A 17,689-nucleotide genomic window follows, 5' to 3' on the forward strand; every position below is an offset into this window, starting at 1 on the left:
ACTAACTATTGAACGATTGAAAAAGTAACTATTGAAATAGTGGAAAGCAAAATTACTGGCTATCCCCAGTACAGAGTACCTGACATTTATGACTGATTCCCGAAAACACGAGTGTTCAAAATGCAGTAATAATTCCTGCAGCACGTCTTCACAGCCACACAAATTTTTCGAATTCTCTCCTTTTCAAAGGTACATTACAAAATTCAAATCTCTATGAATTACCGATTGAGTTTTTCACTCCTACCCAAGCGATTTGTGTTAATTTCTGGGATTCCCCGTTTTTATGTGAAACTGTTCATCTTAAATTCGAACACATTGCCAGAAATCCGTGGCCCTAGACTAGCGCTCGAGCGGACAGTAGCCTAATCAAACAATTCAAAATTCAAATGCACATAACTTCTCTCGTATTTATTGTTGAGATAATAAACGTCAAACTAGTCGCGCATAAACATTTGTGTTGTTTGCAGCAGGCATGCAGGCTGGCGGTAGCCCAATTGTAATAGATCCTTACGTGGCGCAGCACATGCTTCAAGTTGGCGCCACATTGATCATCGCGGGAGTTCCAGTGGGCACGGAATTCGGCATAGACTTGTCGTCGTACGACGTTGGCGAACGATTCCGTGGCGTTAAGATGATTCCTCCTGGTCCCCACTACGTTTTCTGTGCGGCCAGGGATTCTTATGGAACCACGGCTCCGCGGGTTGGCTTCGCCCATTACTTCAAACCATGTGAGATTGTCGTCAAGGAGTGGGATCCCCAAACTGAGGAGTTACGAACCAGACAGTGCCAAGATATTGAACTGGAGAAGCAACGAATCCGGGAAAACCTGAAAGATCTGGACAGATTTCTGGCGCCTTACGACTTCAAAGAACTCGCTAAATGGAAATCCCTGACCGACACAATAACAGAGGATGTACTTTGCAGATGCACTCCGCAGTCGGGGTTTATTAGGAACAGCATGGAATTCCTATCATGCCCGGATTCAGAACGACCTCGGGGAGGAGCTCCTGGGAATTACAAGAATCTGCCATACGTTGCAGACGAAAGTGAACTGTTGCCCAACCTCAAGCCTCTTCCGGACACGGCGTTGAATTTTAAAGAACTACCGCCACGAATACCAAAAGGCGTTGCTCCCTCCGAAGTCACTCGACACCACTTGGACTGCATAGAGGCCGTCGATGCATTTTTCGCCAAGTTCTCAGATCAAATCGAAGCAATACAAGAGATCCAACTGGCTTTCATTTTCTTCTGCTCCGGCTACTCAGTGGACAGCCTCGCGCATTGGCGAAAAACTCTCAACCTCCTAAGCAACTCAGAAACGGCCGTGGATAAGTACATGCTGTTCTACATGAAATACTTGGAAATTCTTCAGTTCCAGCTTCCGGAATTGCCGGAAGAGTTAATGGAGCAAACGAAGAACAACACAGTGTGCAGGGACGTAAGGAGCTTACTTCAAAACTGCGCGGTTGCTGGATTGCATATCAGTGCCGATCGCATGGCGAAGAGGCTAAAAAAGACGATGAAGTGGAAGTTCGATGGGCTCCTGGACGAAGACCCGGAGGACATGCCTGTGGTCGTAGACAACGCAGACTAAAAGTTCAACTCTAGCAATAGATTTTGTATTTAATAGAAGAGTTAATAGAAAATAAAGTATTTTTCAAAAATTACATTGGACTAGAAATCTCTGCATTAAAACACTTTCAAACAACAGTAAACCCGCAAACAATAACGCTCACACTTATTTCTCTTTCTTTGCTTCGTTATCTCCTTCCTCGTTGGCGACTTCTGGTATATTTTCCAATGAAGAGTCGTCCTTGTTGCTGGCTTTTTCTTCATTTAGCTTGACTGCGTATTTGGCCGCAATTTCCTCTAATTTCTCTTGGTTCCTCTGCAGGTGCCTGGGCAAGTAGAAGATCGCTTGCACCAGCCTTGAAAAAAGAAATTGGGTGACAGTTTGATCATTTTATACCTTCGCGTACTTACTTGAGGAGGACATATCCTGAGAATGCCAGCAGTAGACACAGGCAGGACGATTTGAGCATAGTCGTGTAGTCGGGGACAACCTGTTGATGCTTCATTTTCGTCCAAGTTCTCTGCCGATTGGTCCTGATTTAAAAATATTCAAATCGAAGCAGGCCTTGTGCGTCTTCGCCCTTGCGGTGCAACTGCAATGATATGTTTGGCTTATCGTGTCCTAAGCAACAGTCGTCTAATCAGAGCCGTAAGCAAACAAATGAAAATCGATACCCAAGTCTACGTCATTTTGCTGTGAGCGGAAGGAACTTAATCGCAGTTTGTTATTGTACAATTGAGTCGTTATGAAGGTGTTGGATGGTTTGGTCTAGGATATTGTTGGAGTGTGCTGCTCTTGAAAGGTCACCAAGCCTATGAAGTTTGTTGTCTGCACCTCAGTGGTCCACGTAAGCATTTTGTGTATGCAACCAAAGAGTCAGCAAATGAGAATGCAAGTCGAAAAGGCTCGCGGCAAATTATGCGCGTGTAATGAAATTCAACGTTCATGTCCAATATATTTTTTCTTTCGTTAACTGATAAGAAATTGTTACTCAAGTGGATAACCTAGTTTGGTTTATCTCTTTATCAAAGGTACATTATGCCCGGTTTTCATCATTCGTGTTCAGGAAATGTACATAGTTCCCAACCACTACAAACGGTGGTTTCTTTTCACAAAAAATATGAACGACACCGACCTGAATGCGTCGCTAAGATAAGACGCAATTAAATCAGGATACAAATGAGTGTTACCGATTCCGCACAACAACAACAACCACCACATCAGCCCCCTCGACCCCCTAAATTGAGCAACTCAATTCCATCTATGTGGTCGACTTTTATATGTATCTGGAATACAAGAAAGTCGTTGAAATACAAGGTAGTCGTGCCGTCCGATGTGGCGGCTATTGTTATCCGAAAACACGTTACAATTTTCCGCTCCGGGTCGTCAACATTTGAATACTGATTTAGACGCGATTAATAGAAATACAGCAAGTTGTGGCTATGGGACCGAATAGCCCCATACACCCAGAATGTAATCTACCAATACCAAAAAGAGGCTTCATTCCGGGTAATTCAGCAACAGATCAGAATTTCTCTCTGCGGCAAACGATGGAAAAACTGTTGGAATATGACCATTAGTTGCACCATCTTTTCATCGACTTTAAGGCCGCCTAAGATACTATAGCCAGGGTAAAACTGTAGACGGCTAAGCGGACCCTGACTAATGTGTGAGGCTACCTTATTATGCATCCCCTTTAACCTGATCCTGGAAATAGTAAGCCGTAGTGCTAATGTTAATCCGAGAGGCACCATCCTCCTTGAATCCATGTAACTATTGGCCTATGCTGGCGATATTGATAAAATGGGAAGACCAACCCGAGATGTACAGTCTAACTCATCCAGATCGAACAGGTGCCGGTACCGGTCAAATGAGAACAATAAAAATGAGACACTACTTCTTTGAAACCGTTGATAATTTGCCTTATCTAGGCTCGAGAATCACAACCGATAACAGCAAGAACTATAAAATTCACGCACGGCTGTTGGCAGCCAAAAGAACCTATTTCAGCTTCCAAAAACTGTTTCAGTCTAAACGTTTCAGCAAAGGGTCAAAGTTCTTACTGTACATATTCGTCGCAAACTTGGATTCTTAGTAAGAATTATTTCCTATCGGCTCTCCACAGTATGAAGCATGGTTTCGTGGCGACAACGGCAAAAATATATCTTCTCGACGAAATCGAGAAAATTTGGGCCCGACGTAAAAATAATACTGGCCTGGCGAAAAAAATTATGCGGGCACGCCTATTATACATTTTTTCATTAAAGTTTTTATTCCGAGCTTCTGGTAAAACTCCGGGCCCAGGGGAATCCCCCCTCTCATCAGTACTGCCGACTCCTTATTCCTTCATTTCAATAAACCGATACTCCAAACCTCCAACAGACGCGAGGGGATTGCCTGAAAATTATGAAAATGAACTTTTAGTCGAGGTGCCTTCTTCAGGTAAGATACCCGGGTGTGGCCAATGTTAAAATAAGTGCCACAGAATCGTTTATTTTAGAAAATATGAACGATGAAAATCATCTAATTCCTCGGAAATCAAAAACTAAAAATCGAATAGATTCTTGGATAGCAGGCCTGGCGGTGGGGATGAGAAAGAAGGTAATTACTCCTGCGCCTAGAATTTACTTCAAGGGGAGAATATTGAGACTTTAACAAAAAAAGATTGATTATTAAAGCTCATAATTATCTTCATATGACTCTACTGACAAAAGCAGTCCTCACCGAATAATGACCTACTAATTTAAGTATGAAACCAATGCAGGCACTGCTAAGTGATACAACACCCAACTTCCGCTTCAAGCCACCAGTGTCAAGTCCCGAAAAAGCGCTTCATAATGTAAGTAAGGCAAGGCAGTGAAGCCCATGGTGTTTTACGTAGGCACCTGTCGTGAGACTTAATCCTACGGTCCTCTTCAGACACGGATTGATTTTGTGACCACAATCAGAGCCCCGCTGAGACAAGCAACAACGGTACCAGTCTATACCAAGTGCATGGATTAGCATTCATACTGGTGGATGCAAGAATTACCTAAATCTCTACCGAATTATGGAGTACGGTACGTCGAGGTCCGAAGGTCTCTTCTCGCTTGAGCATAACCACAACCACCATGAAACTCCCACTAGGGGGCCAACCGCAAATAACCGAGCTGTCCTCACATACAGCAGGAGTTCACCCGAAGTATATGAGTCCAGGGGCTTTCCCGGTTCCCATGGTACCAGTATACCCCTGGTAAGGTTTCGTGACCAATTTGCCACTTCAGATGAGTCCCCGTGCAGACTCGGGTCTGATCGCCCTGATTAGGCCTTTGGAGCATTCGCCTACTGAATCACAGCCGGCAAACCAAAGTGATTACAGCGTCTCCCGGTGCCACCACTATGGAGGTTCTCCTCGGCCACTTGGTTTTGGTTTGGCCGATAGGGTTGCCGCCCCGTCTTCCTCGCAGCCACCTCTGAGCACCAGTAAGGCAAGGCAAACAAACATAGGAATGCCACTTCCACGGAAGCCAAATGGAATCTAATAATGCAATCCTTTCATGAACCCATCTACCCGTGCCATGACTTTAATTCGGGAAGAATTCAGCATCCTCGTCTGAGTTTGGTTTGTTGGAAAAGAAAGAGTGAGGGGGATGTTATCTGTGGTCTCAGAAATTTCTCCAAGCTAAAAAGGTGCGGCAGAATAGAGGCATCAATAAAATTAGGCGGGGGAGTCTACCTAATTTTTGAGTTTGGATTTTTTCCAATAATTTTGTCAGTGGCAATCAGCAAACTGCCTTCCGGTATAAATAAAAATTTCTAACGCTTACCAAGTACCTGAGTCATTGAAAAGTTCCTCAACGAGGAGAAAGTAAAGCTGTCTTAGATGCATCTGCTTATTTGCTCATCACTTCCTAGGAGAGCAAACATGGAATAATTGCCGAGAATGATGCGCTTCTACCAAGTTTCCCGCAGAGAAGTGTTGAAGCTGGGATGTGCGAAGCCATAAATAGCAGTGCAATGTTTGTTATTGTGACAGATACTGCCACGTGCTCGCAGCAACTCGCAACCATGTGCTTGTACACTTATGCACTGTAAGACATTCGTGGCACCAACACCAGGTTCTAGACGCGAAATTTTTCCCACAAAACTCCCGCCACGGTCGAACTTGTGCAAAACTTTTCTGTCTCCATAAAATTTTAAAGAATGTGCTGGGAGTTGAATCTCCGTGTATAGCCTTCTTGGTTTGGAACCGGTCAAAACAGTTAAGTTTACAAGCAACTGGTCCCCCGTTCCTTGTATGGTTTTCCTCGAAATTAGCATGTTTGTCAAAAATGATAATGAAATGGCTCAAAGCAGATAATTGCAAGATGGTAGAAGTTGACAAAATAACAAACTTCTGGCTAAAGCGGTTTAAATCCTTTCAATGAGATGATTGCTAATGCAAACCTTGCTCTACCATTTTTCAGCAAGGGGGTAACCTACCCCCGAGGAACAGTGTGCGTCTTGCACCCCAAAATGTCTACAAAGTACTTGCCATTATCTGCAAGATTTTCAGTTTGGTTCCCTGCGCTAACACTTCAATTCTTTCATAAATTAACAGTTGGGGAGCAAATTTGCTCCGTTTTGCGGACGGTGTGATGGTTGAGGGGGTAGAGCGTCAGCCTCCCAGTCTCGTTGCTCTGGGTTCGAATCCCAGCCGTCGTGAGTGTCTAGTGTTTGTCTCGTGTGATAATAGTGAAACTGAAGCACAATCTGACTGCGTGGATGCTCTATATTCCACCAAGGAGTGAACAGGAAAACAAAATTTTCTCTGAAAACAAAATATTTAGAGATTAACCCTGTATAGTTTATAAATCCACCTTTAGATCCAATATCGTATTCGAGGCTCCTATATGTTTTAAGCTTGTATAAAATCAACCCGAATGCGGTACTCCTCCTAAGAACAAACGAACCGATCGACATCTTTACAAACATCAGAAGAGATACCAATCAGGCCTGGAATATACTATCTTCCATCTTTATTGGAGATCACCATCCAGTATCAGTAGCGATATCGGCATGTACCAGGTTGTTCAATAAGTTTTCCGGTTCGATAAGAAAAACACAATTTTATGATTTGAAATACACTTTATTATTCAGTATAGTCTCCGTGAACATCAATACAGTTGTTGCAACCATATTCCAATTTATAAATTGCGTCCCCGAAGTGAGAACTTGGAAGGGCTGAAAAATATGCTTCCACAGCTGTTATGACATCATCATTTGATGAAAGACGCTTCCCAAGCATGATTTTTAAGGTTTTGTGTGAAACAAAACCTTATTAGAATCGAGACGGTGTCTGTCTGTCTGTCACACCCGATTTATTCGGAAACGGCTAGACCGATTATCACGAAAATTGGTGAGAGTATGTAATCTGGTGTTCCCTTGCAGTAAGTGGCACCATCTTGTGTTAAGTTTAAGGGGGGCTCCCCATACATGTGAATGGAGGGTGTAAATTTTTTTTTTACAGAATGTAGCCATTTGGGGTACCAAATGAAAGGTCTCAATTAGTACTTTTCGAAACTGGTTCAATATTTGATGTTGGCTGAAACATAGGGGAGTGAGGGATCAAAATATGACCCCCAAAAAGTGTAACAGGTCTCATTCTCAGAACTTATCCAACCGAAAAATCTGAAAAAAAATCACAGTGGTGTATCCCCACGAAATCCAGGCCTCAAAATATATCCGGTTCCGATATCTGCACAAATAAAGTTAATAATAGTATATTTCCATATTTTAGAAATTTACCCGCCACCCCCCTTGTGTTCATCCCAGAAGTACAACATTTACCATGCGTGTAATGAAGAACATAATCACAGTTTGGTCACGTTTGACTAAAATCCAACTATTATTAACAAAGTTATAGGGGGTGAAACTTGACAATTTTTTGAGAATTTCGTGCACTCGATAACCTGCATGACGTCATCATCACACCACAACGAAATGAGTTCTTATGAATTGGGTCGCAGAGAATTATTTTGTTTTAGTTTTTTAGTTGTCAGCCAGACATGTGTGTATGTAGGTATATAATATATGCGTGCTAATAAACTTTGCGGGTAGTGCCTAATTCAGATAGATATAAGAAGGAAATCGGAAACATGGGTACGATAAATTTATATACTTGCATATATGTACAGTGTTCGGAAATAGGCAGTTTGTTTGTTTACGGTGAGCGTAATATCTATGGATGGATAGAAAAATGTGGGTTGAAATTTCTTACATAAGATGAACACAAAACCTTTATACCCGAAGCGCGAGCTTCCGGTATTCCGACTTGTTTTAGGTTTGAAAACAGATCGAAGTGGCTAGGAGCCAAATCTGGTGAATGCGGCGGATGCTCCAATAATTGGAAATTGAATTCATGGATTTTAGCCATTGTCAAAATGCTCTTGTGACACGGTGCATTGTTCTGATGAAAAAGGATTTTTTTCTTCTACAAACCTGGCCTTTTTTCACGAATTCCGATTTCTGGACATGAACTCGTTTCGGAGCCGAAGAACCAGGTTCACCCCACGCTCTAACTGTTGGTGAGAAAATCGCATTCGAATGTGTTTTTGTACCATTGTTAGCGAATGCGGCACCCATTGTGCACACAGCTTTCTGAAACCCAATACGTCAATCAAAATATTGCTTACATTGCCCAATGAGATGCCTAGGGCTTCTAGTAAAGTTCTTTCAGCCACTCGACGATCTTCCAATACGACGTGTTTTCTACGATTTCTTGCGTTATTGCTGTTTTTGGACGCTAGTGGCAACGTCTTTTCTTATCGAACCGCACTTATTGAACAACCTAGTAATTAAGTTTGGAGAAATGTCGCATAAAAGCAATTATTGGGGAAAGCGCACCGACGATAAAACATACTAACAATATAACATTCATCGACGGTATGGATTCGGAAACGTTTACAAATATTGTCAGCAATAACAATTTCGATCTCATCCTGAAAACTGGGTAATCCAGCAGAAGATCGACATGTTGAAATTGAAATCAATTTACGGAGAAACATAAAAATGTTGTTTCTAGCCATTCCTATCAAACGGACATCGATCATTTCAATCTAAAGTTAGAGTTAGTTGAGCTGGTGAATCTGAAAGTTCGATTAGTGGAGAAATCAAGGCTTTTAGGATTGAAAGTCAAAGAAGTTTTGATCACACAAGTCGCCCATAAATCAATGCTGCACATCTAAACATAATGGAAAATTCTACCTCTAACTCGGCGCTACCTTAACTACACCGGGGCATTTCATTTTCGTTTCAGATAATGCGCTCTTTATTCGAAACTCGGGTTGAGAAATTTAACTTAACGATAATGGGAAGAGTATTGAATCCGAACGGGACCAATGTTAAAGAGGAAATTCTCTCTCAAGTTGACAATAAGCAACCTGAAGAAATCACTAAGGCCGATTTTGAAATGAACGCTGCAAGCTACCAGCTTCAGTATTTATTTCTCCTAATGTTATACAAATTATGCGAAATGGTTGATTATGATGGTACCATTACAATTCAAGTGAATAAAATAGTAAAATTGATCTCTACAGAAGACCCTGTCGCTTCAAATCTTCATAAGTCTTGCGGTTGACCACGTTTCCTTGTGAATCCTCATATTCTTCTTCTTGATCGGGAATCCATCGTTCGCCTTGTTTCTGTGTTTTTAGCTTTTCCCAAACTGCAAATTAGAACATTAGTTTGAAGATAATTCTTGTCGCCTATCAAATTTTCCAAAACTTACGTGTAATTGCGTCTTCAATTTGTGTTACATTTGCGAAATGCGCCGTATTAGGAATGCCTAGACATCGCATACCATGGGCATGTCTCCATTCAGCGAAATGTCGTTGGAAAGCTTTTGGTCCTTTGTAAGTATAATTTCCGCAAATTTCGCAATTGTAGTTTATATTCAGACCGTGCAATTTATACAACCAGTAGGGAATTGGCTTGCCGTCCCAACCCAGAGGAAGGTTCTTAGGATTGTAGGGCACATCATCGTTGTCTTCTTCCTCATTGTCACTTTCACTAGCTTCTGCGTCACTATCTTCACGCTCGCCTTCCGTTCGGGCCTGTTTACGTTGAACATTTTCTTTTGTTGCGCTTCTTTGCTCTGAAACGAATTCGGCAAAGCGATAAAGCTGCGCTTCTAGAGCAGCAATTTCTTTTTGACGAGCCAATTCACGGCTGTTTGATTTGCCGCCTGTTTTCTTAGCCATCAAGGATGGATCTAACACTTTTTTACCCTTGGTGGAGAATAGTCGTTGCGCTCTCTCTTCTAATGTGCCACCACATTTTAAACCGAGCGCCAACAGAGCGGACTTCAATCTATCCAAACCTAAGGAAGCTAACTCCTCCCAACTGGAAAATGCAGATAGATCTAAATGGGCACCCGTATTAGCTAACACGGATTCTGTTTCCTTGGGCCATCCGGGGAATGTTCCATTTGCCCACTGTTTTTGAAATTCTTTATCAACCTTTTGCAATTCTGCATCCAAATCTAGCAAAGGTTTAATTCTCTGGACGTAGTTGTGTAAATATTCAATCATTGTTTCCAAATACTTCTTATATTCCATGTTTTTACGATCTTTGGGAATATCAAAGACATGATCGAATGTCATCAGATACGTGATATAATCAACTTTTTCTATTCCACGAATATTTAGATATTTCTCGTAGCATTCGTTCAGATCAAGATATTTTCCGAACCCTTCCTCGTCGGTGAAGTCCACAAGAGCACTCATTTCGTCTGGATTTGAGTAAGCCTTTGTCAGCTCCTCAAATTCCACTGACAACGGAACACTGATTTCGTTTTGATGCTTCTTATAAAACTCTTTAATTTGCTTCAACCGAGCGTAAAATTCACTAAACTCATTTGGACCTGAGAGCGCTTGCACTTCGTTTTTCCTTTCATTGTCCTTATCCTCATATAGTTCACGCAGCTTCGCGGTAGCATGATGATGGAGCTGAAAAAAATTAATGTTTGACACAGATTCCGAAATTATGTAGTAAGAAACAATCTTACCTCGAGGAGATATTTCAGACGATGTTCTGAATAGATTTTGTCTCTGTCCTGGAAATATTCGAAATACCGAAAACGGAACAAGTTATGCATTACATTTTTTCGAAATCGATATAATAATACTGTTAAGAGTAGTTCACTGCGTCTTAGAACAACTATTGTGCCCGTTTTACTATTTATATTATACCTGATAACAATCAGATTTTCTCTCTGCGGCAAGCGATGAAAAAACTGCTGGAATATAGACATCAGTTGCACCATATTTTCATGGACTTTAAAGCCGCTAGGCTGACCCTGACCAATGTGCGAGGCCAGATAAAAGTAGCAGGATCCCTTTCAAGACCATTCGACATCAACAACGGTCTATGACAAGGGGATGCCCTATCATGCGTCCTCTTTAACCTGGCCCTCGAGAAAGTGATCCATGATGCTGAGGTAAATGCAAGAGGTACGATCCTCTTTAAGTCCACGATATCGACATCATAGAAAGAACGGTCCGAGACGTATAAACTGCCTTCATCCAGATCCAGCAGGCGACGCCAATGAAGGCAAGACAAAGTATAAACAGGAAGAATAAGGATAGGAGAATATAACTTTGAGACCGTTGATAATTTGTCCTATCTAGGGTCGAAAATCACAACCGGTTGTTGTCAGCCAACAGAGCCTATTTCAGCTTACAAAAATTGTTCCGCTCGAAACATCTCACCATAGGGTCAAAGCTCTTACTGTACAAGACAATGATCTTGCCAGTTCTCATGTATTCCTCGGAAACTTGAGTTCTTAGCAAGAAGAATTGCGAACTCTTGGCCGCGTTCTAGAGAAGAACCCTTCGAAGAATTTTTGACCCCCTACATGAGGATGGACGATTCCATAGTCTACATAAGGACGAAATTTATGAGCGATACAATGACCGTCCGGTTGTGGATAAAATCCGGCTCAATAGGTTACGGTGGGCGGGTCTTTTAATCCGTATGGATGAGGATGATCCAGCCAAATCTATAAAGGCAATATCTATGGTAGAAAAAGAAGACGAGGCAGACCCTGCCTAAGATGAAGCGATGGTGTAAGTCAGGACGCCAGACAGCTTTTAGGGATATCGAATTGGTGGACCTCGGCGCAAAACTGGGATGTCTGGAGTTCCTTATTAAGGCAGGCCTAGATCAGATACCGGTTGTTGCGTCGTTGATGATGATGATGAGGATAACTATAGTATGTCAAGCAAGCCCATAACCGACAGGAATTTTAATATACTTCTAAGCATTTCAACTTGGCATCTGGTATTAAATATTCTTCCAGCTGCTCCAAACAACTTTGGACAAGTGAAGGACACTGTCCTTGAACATGTATGGAGCGTTCGTCCCTTTTCGCATAGAATTAGCAGACGTTCTTCGTAGGTATCCCTAGTTTCTCCAAGAGATAATTTAGCCGGCAATGACAAGTGATTATTCTCACTAAAATCCAGGGGCTTTTCTGGATGAGGTTTAAACAATCCTCTGAGAGTCTGGGTTCGTGTCCCATGAGCAACCGACACTACTTCATTCATGGTAGGTTCGCCCAATAATAGTTCCCTCAGCTTTTCCTTTTCATTTTTCAACATTGCGGCCATGAACCCATATTCGATTTTACAGAAGGGTTCTGGTCCCAGTAGAAGCATTTCTGCTCCGTTTCTGGTCAGCTCGTCTACTGGCTCATTGCCTTCTGATCCACCATGGCCTGGAATTCAGAGAATCGAGATCTTATTGTGCGAAACGAGCGGGTTCAATCTCTCATGGCATTTCGATACCTGTTTGGGTCTGAGTGCCTTGATGGCCGCTTGGCTGACGATCTGCACAGCTATGTCGAAGAATGAAAAACATACTTTCAGTAATATCGGAAACTATAGCCAAGGTGGGTGGGTCTTGTTTGACGGCACCAGCCGATCAGGTTATGATTACAAACGAGGCAAATATTATATCGTAAAATGCTACGGCTAAACTTTGTCGGCTAGAACAGGACTAAGTGCAACAGGCAACACTGCATCTCCTTTACTGCCGTGTAGGAGGGGACGAGACTGAGTCGGCCACGTTTGGTTTCCAGGTAAGGAGCCGAAAGGCGTGGCGTAGCTGCTGAATAGTTTAATGACCAGAACAATTTCAAAACTACTACCTGCTAGCCATTAGAACTGCATATAAAACTGATAAGTCGGGAGTTTTTCTAACCTTATGCGTTTTGGAAATTGATCATGTATTAATTCGCGGAATATCAACTGGACGATATGTGACCGAGTTACGATTTCTGGAGCAAATTAAATGTTTCCAGCTTTCGTAGAAAGTTATCCTCTCAATACGACAAAGATAGGGAAAATGCCATGATGTAAAACGCATTCCGAAAGGACACATCTTTCTGATAAATGAATGAGAGGCTCTGAAAAGAAGTATAATATTAAATCGCCTAAAATTTCGTTGTGGAAACGCTTTTGTGAAAGACGAACTCGCTTGAAAGAATCTCGAATTAAAAGTGAATCCTAGCTAAAGAGTATAGCAAAGAACTTGACACAAAATAGTGTCATTTGAGCGGCTTAAATGAGCATTTAACTCGTTCCATAGATGTAAACCTAGGTCTGCATACTAAGAATATATACCGTCTATGCTTAACGAACGCGTATTTTTCACTAACTTAGCGGAATGTGAAAGTTACATTGGTTCCCATACCTAGGACCTCGCGACTGGAAAAACTAGCAGATGGGATCATAATGGATATAACCCTGTGAGTTTGAATTTAAAGAGGAAGATTTAGGAATAAAATCAAAGTATTTCGAAATAGGAATTTGTGCACCAGGAACTGTAAATTTTCGAAATTCTATTTCTACTGAAGAATGAACAACGGCTCCATTCACTCCATGGCTACAACGGTTTACCATCAGTTTCTGGAAATTGCACACAAGAAAGGAGATTGTGAACTAGCAGCAGATGCCCGGAATACAGGAGAGCCCTCAACGCAAATTGCAGATGAGGTTGATATAAATCAACCTCAACCACTGCCAGGCGGCGCAAGGCTTGCTCTCATAAACCGCCCGCGAGAAAGATATCGATAATGCCATAATTAGTGTGCCATTCCGAAATTCCTCGGAATACCTACGTGGTTAGAATACAAGGCTGTCGTACGTGTATCATGATTTGACGTCGGATACCAGTTGACTCGGCTGTGAATGAGTACCTGACTCAAATCAGGGTAATAATCTCGGGCGAGTGCAATGCTGACCACATTGCCTCCTACAGTGGACTGTAGCGTACCGTTGCAGTCTTGAATGAAGTGTTGTAACACACTTCCAAGGCCCTGATCCAATATGGATTGTTGCGCGAACGATTATTATTCCGAAATCCCGGTTATGACATTTATAACAGGTCAATGACCAAATGGACCAAGCAGCGCTATGAGCTTGAAGGGAAAAAGCTTCCTAGTTAATAATACAGCATCAGGAGGAGGGATTCATCAAAACGAAAGCGAAAGGGATCCGCAAATACAATTGTAATGCTCTACCCGGCGCTATACTAGCCAAGTATGAGCAAACGCTGAACGCTCCGGTTCTGGGGGGTCTGTATTCTGAATTCTCCTGAGATATATGAACTTGTCGGGCTATCCTGGTTCCTATTGTACTAGATAACCTTTGGTGAGGCCTTGGAGCATTCGCCTACTGCAGTGTTTTTGGATATTTGGCGAATCTGGTCGAGAATTACCTTACAGAGAGGACTCCCTGGTACGTGATGAGCCTTGAAGACTACATTGTGACATCGAAGGTACCATAAAGCTCGCTGCTAGACACTCTGCTGTGAAATGTCATCCATAATAATATGCGCTTCCCGTCTCAAAGGCTATAATTGTCGGTTTTGAAGATAACCCGGCTGTAATTGTTACAGTAAAGTACTCAGACGACGTTGAGGTCTACGCGACGAAAACAGCGAGAGCGATAAAGACCTGCTTGGAAAAGATGCTGGTGGCTGACAAAACGGAAGCGGTCTTAATAGTGAACCGAAGAAAGAAAAATACTGTGAAAGTAGAAGTCGACGGACATACGGTTGTCTCTAAGCCGGAGATTGACACTAAACTGAGTGCATCACTGAACTTGCAAAAATGTTGCCGAATGTCGACAGATCGAAATACTGTAAAATATTGCTTTTAGCCGGAGTGATGTGATCCATTCTGATTGTGTGGGCGCAGCTGCTTTTAAAACCCACGTCAGATGAAGTATCCTGGTGTTGGCGGGCATGATCCCAGTTGACATTGCAGCGAAAGAAATGAATGTGCTGTACCATGCAGGAATCAGTGTGTGTTGCACTATGCAAGTTCGACTCATCTTAAGTGGCCCTTGCCTCACCAGAGGTTATCTAGAATCATAGGAAACGCGGTGGCCCACCGAGAACATAACCTCCAGGGGAATTGCTGGACGATATGTTCTCGATCTGGTTATTTCCGATTGTGGGAGTTTGATGGCTGCGATTGCGCCCATATCGCGACTAGGGCTCAAGTGCGAAGTTACACAAACCAGTACCACGTTGCTAGTCACGGCTGGGCTCTGATTGTCGTTCTTGTTCGAAGAGGACGGTGGAATTATGCTTACATGGCAGATGTTAGTAAGATTTGAACTGCAACGCCCCGTACAACAGTTTAGCGTTCTAACCGCTGGGCTAATCCGACATACAGAGATACCGACGCTAAATTCCTAGGTACCCTCCTATAGCAGATGTTCGGAGGGACACACAGAACACAGGAATGCGGCAAGGTCAGAATACACAGACAGGAAGCTTGGCAGAATCTTTTGCAGTAACTGCGAAGGAGGACGGAATAGCAAGGACTTGATCGACCTGCCTGGCTAAGGGGCGAACAATCGCGTGCCGACAGGCACTACGGTGGAATTACATTTATAGGCGAGGGACCTTTTGTCCTCGAACGATCATTCAATCATCCCTCCACCCCCAAGTTATGTAAGACCAGCAAATTTCTTTTGAAAGGAAGAAAAATCGCCCAGACTGCTCCTGCAGTTTAACAATGGATAGGAAGACCATTTCTCCAGCCGGTATGAGCAAAAAATTACTTTCAGGGTAGAAAATCCATGTAACTACTGGCATAATTTGCACATTTATGTTTTGTCGGCGTCATTACCACAAACCCCCGGAAGTAATTAGCGATCCTTAACGGGTCGTTTATGATACGTCGAGTGGCGTCCTCGAGGTGCCGGAGCAAGTAGTTCATACCCCTGGTTGGCATTATGCCTGCGTCCTAGGGAGTAGCCCCGAGAAAGTGTCTCAGTGAAGTGCAAACTGCTAATGACCGATACACATTGGGACACATTAGGAATCCTGGGCAACTCTTTTCGAACATCAATGTAAGCCTACCTCTACTTGGGCCGTAGTTGTGGCGTGTATCAAGAGCCAACTTCTTCGGGAGCCTGGTTGGGTAATGTGCATTGAGCCGTTATTAGTAAAGGTGTTCTCCTGAGCAAGCTCTGATTCGTTCGTGAGTTCCGGGATCAGCTTAGCATAGGCCAGGCTTCGGGCAGGGGCTTTGTTTTTGAGGGTGCACCCGCTTCTGACTATTGCGACCCGCTCCGTTTCACACGATTCATTAATAGAACTTCCACAATGAAAAAAAAAATTGCAAAACTGAGGAGATGGGATTGTAGAAGAAGCCGATAGAAAACCCTCTGCCCAAACTTAAGGCGGACACGACTGGTGGAGCACCAGAAGAAAACGTGGGGAGATGAAGGAGTAGACCGTCGCTCTGCTTATAAAGTTGACGGACGGCAACACCTTTGCAGCACTCTTTAGCAAGATCTGTTAAAGGATGCGAATTTTCGAAGATAACAACTCGCTGCGGTGGAAGTTGCCGAGCAATACGGGAAACTTCTCTTGGGTCGTTATCACCAAGTGCTGCAGATGCTTAGATTATGGGCACATAGCTGCAACTTACCGGGAGGATGAGGATAGGAGGGTAGTATGCCGCAAATATGGGCAGGTAGGTCATAAAGTGAATATGTGTACGAAAAGGACGGTTGGGTTCTATGAAGGGAAGGGCTTCGGGGCGGTTTTCAGTCTTCAGAGCAGAATTGGGGAGAGCTAGGCACTCGTATTTTAGTTCTTACTTAAGGCTGAGGGGATGGCTTTGAATTCAAGAGACATGTTGGCAATTTATTTCATTCATTTGCAAATTCAGCTCCATGCATTATAAACGTTGTTGTGAAGCCACTGATGCTTTGCCCGTGCTTTCGAGGTTAACTCAGAATTGTACAGATCAAGGTGGTAGCTCCAAATTTCCAATTAATTTCGCATTATATAATATATCCCAATTAAACTACTATCAGCAGAAAGGATGCAAACCGTATTTATTAATTAAATCTAGATTGCAAGGACTACTCTTCTGAATATTACAAACTCCCTTACCGTTTGCCGCTTCTGAACGTATTCGTCCACCATTAATTTAATCAAACGCTCTCGCTCTTCATGATATCGTCTCTGCTGTTCAAGTATTGTCTCCATTTTTAGCCAAAAACCCAACTAAAACTTGCCCAAAAGAGATTATTTACACCGCTTACCTTCTTCCGAAGGATTTGCCAATAAACATTTTTGATGTCTGTCAAAAACTCAAAATTGCACGGCCACATTGCGCCATCTCTATGTCAACAGGAGCGAATCAAATAGATATAAGAAACATTTCGAAGTTAAAGGGATTTATTAACTTTTGAAATTACTTTATTTCATGACCAATATTAAAGCCATGACATGATATCTCCTCTTGAAAAAATTGTATATTAAATATGTGTGTTAAATAAATATTGTGTTATTGTGGTAAATAAATATTGCTTTTTACTTTGAGACGTCAATTAACTTGTTTCTGAACATTTTCTCCATGAAAACTTCGAAAACTAACCTTTGCGCAGAGTCATATTGACAAAATTGATAAAAAATACAAATATTTTTACAGCAAAATCGTTTTAATAATTTCTTTACATGAAAAACACATTCATTAGCAATTCATTACATAATTGAATATTTATTACAACTTTTCAACCAATAAAAACAAATTATCTTGTCCCCTTAAAGTAAGCATTTTTTAATTTA

General features: G+C 42.4%; 3 protein-coding genes across 3 annotated transcripts; 1 reads left to right on the forward strand and 2 right to left on the reverse strand.

Moving 5' to 3' along the window:
- Positions 1 to 402: 402 nt before the first annotated feature.
- On the forward strand, positions 403 to 1,667 carry LOC119657832 (protein AAR2 homolog). Its single transcript, XM_038064949.1, has one exon. It carries the CDS (start codon positions 473 to 475, stop codon positions 1,592 to 1,594), a length of 1,122 nt encoding a protein of 373 aa, XP_037920877.1. The 5' UTR covers positions 403 to 472; the 3' UTR covers positions 1,595 to 1,667.
- LOC119657833 lies at positions 1,598 to 2,279 on the reverse strand. Its single transcript, XM_038064950.1, has 2 exons — positions 1,984 to 2,279; positions 1,598 to 1,928 (listed from the first exon to the last, which is right to left on the reverse strand). The coding sequence occupies exons 1-2, from the start codon at positions 2,076 to 2,078 to the stop codon at positions 1,739 to 1,741; spliced, it is 285 nt and encodes a 94-aa protein (XP_037920878.1). The 5' UTR covers positions 2,079 to 2,279; the 3' UTR covers positions 1,598 to 1,738.
- Positions 2,280 to 8,995: 6,716 nt separating this feature from the next.
- On the reverse strand, positions 8,996 to 17,198 carry LOC119658030 (splicing factor 3A subunit 3). Its single transcript, XM_038065260.1, has 4 exons — positions 17,012 to 17,198; positions 10,599 to 10,646; positions 9,321 to 10,539; positions 8,996 to 9,257 (listed from the first exon to the last, which is right to left on the reverse strand). Exons 1-4 carry the CDS (start codon positions 17,105 to 17,107, stop codon positions 9,124 to 9,126), a joined length of 1,497 nt encoding a protein of 498 aa, XP_037921188.1. The 5' UTR covers positions 17,108 to 17,198; the 3' UTR covers positions 8,996 to 9,123.
- Positions 17,199 to 17,689: the final 491 nt, after the last annotated feature.

This window comes from Hermetia illucens, chromosome 5 (genome assembly GCF_905115235.1).
Source record: "Hermetia illucens chromosome 5, iHerIll2.2.curated.20191125, whole genome shotgun sequence".
Lineage (NCBI taxonomy): Eukaryota > Metazoa > Arthropoda > Insecta > Diptera > Stratiomyidae > Hermetia > Hermetia illucens.

Excerpts from the sequence above, each read along its gene's own strand:
- LOC119657833 (XM_038064950.1), bottom strand. The coding sequence starts at position 2,078 with ATGAAGCATCAACAGGTTGTCCCCGACTACACGACTATGCTCAAATCG. Across the intron at positions 1,929-1,983 it reads TCAGGATATGTCCTCCTCAA|GCTGGTGCAAGCGATCTTCT; the intron begins GTAAGTACGCGA and ends TCTTTTTTCAAG.
- LOC119658030 (XM_038065260.1), bottom strand. The coding sequence starts at position 17,107 with ATGGAGACAATACTTGAACAGCAGAGACGATATCATGAAGAGCGAGAG. Across the intron at positions 10,647-17,011 it reads ACGTTCAGAAGCGGCAAACG|GACAGAGACAAAATCTATTC; the intron begins GTAAGGGAGTTT and ends GAATATTTCCAG. Across the intron at positions 9,258-9,320 it reads AATTGAAGACGCAATTACAC|TTTGGGAAAAGCTAAAAACA; the intron begins GTAAGTTTTGGA and ends TCTAATTTGCAG.
- LOC119657832 (XM_038064949.1), top strand. The coding sequence starts at position 473 with ATGCAGGCTGGCGGTAGCCCAATTGTAATAGATCCTTACGTGGCGCAG.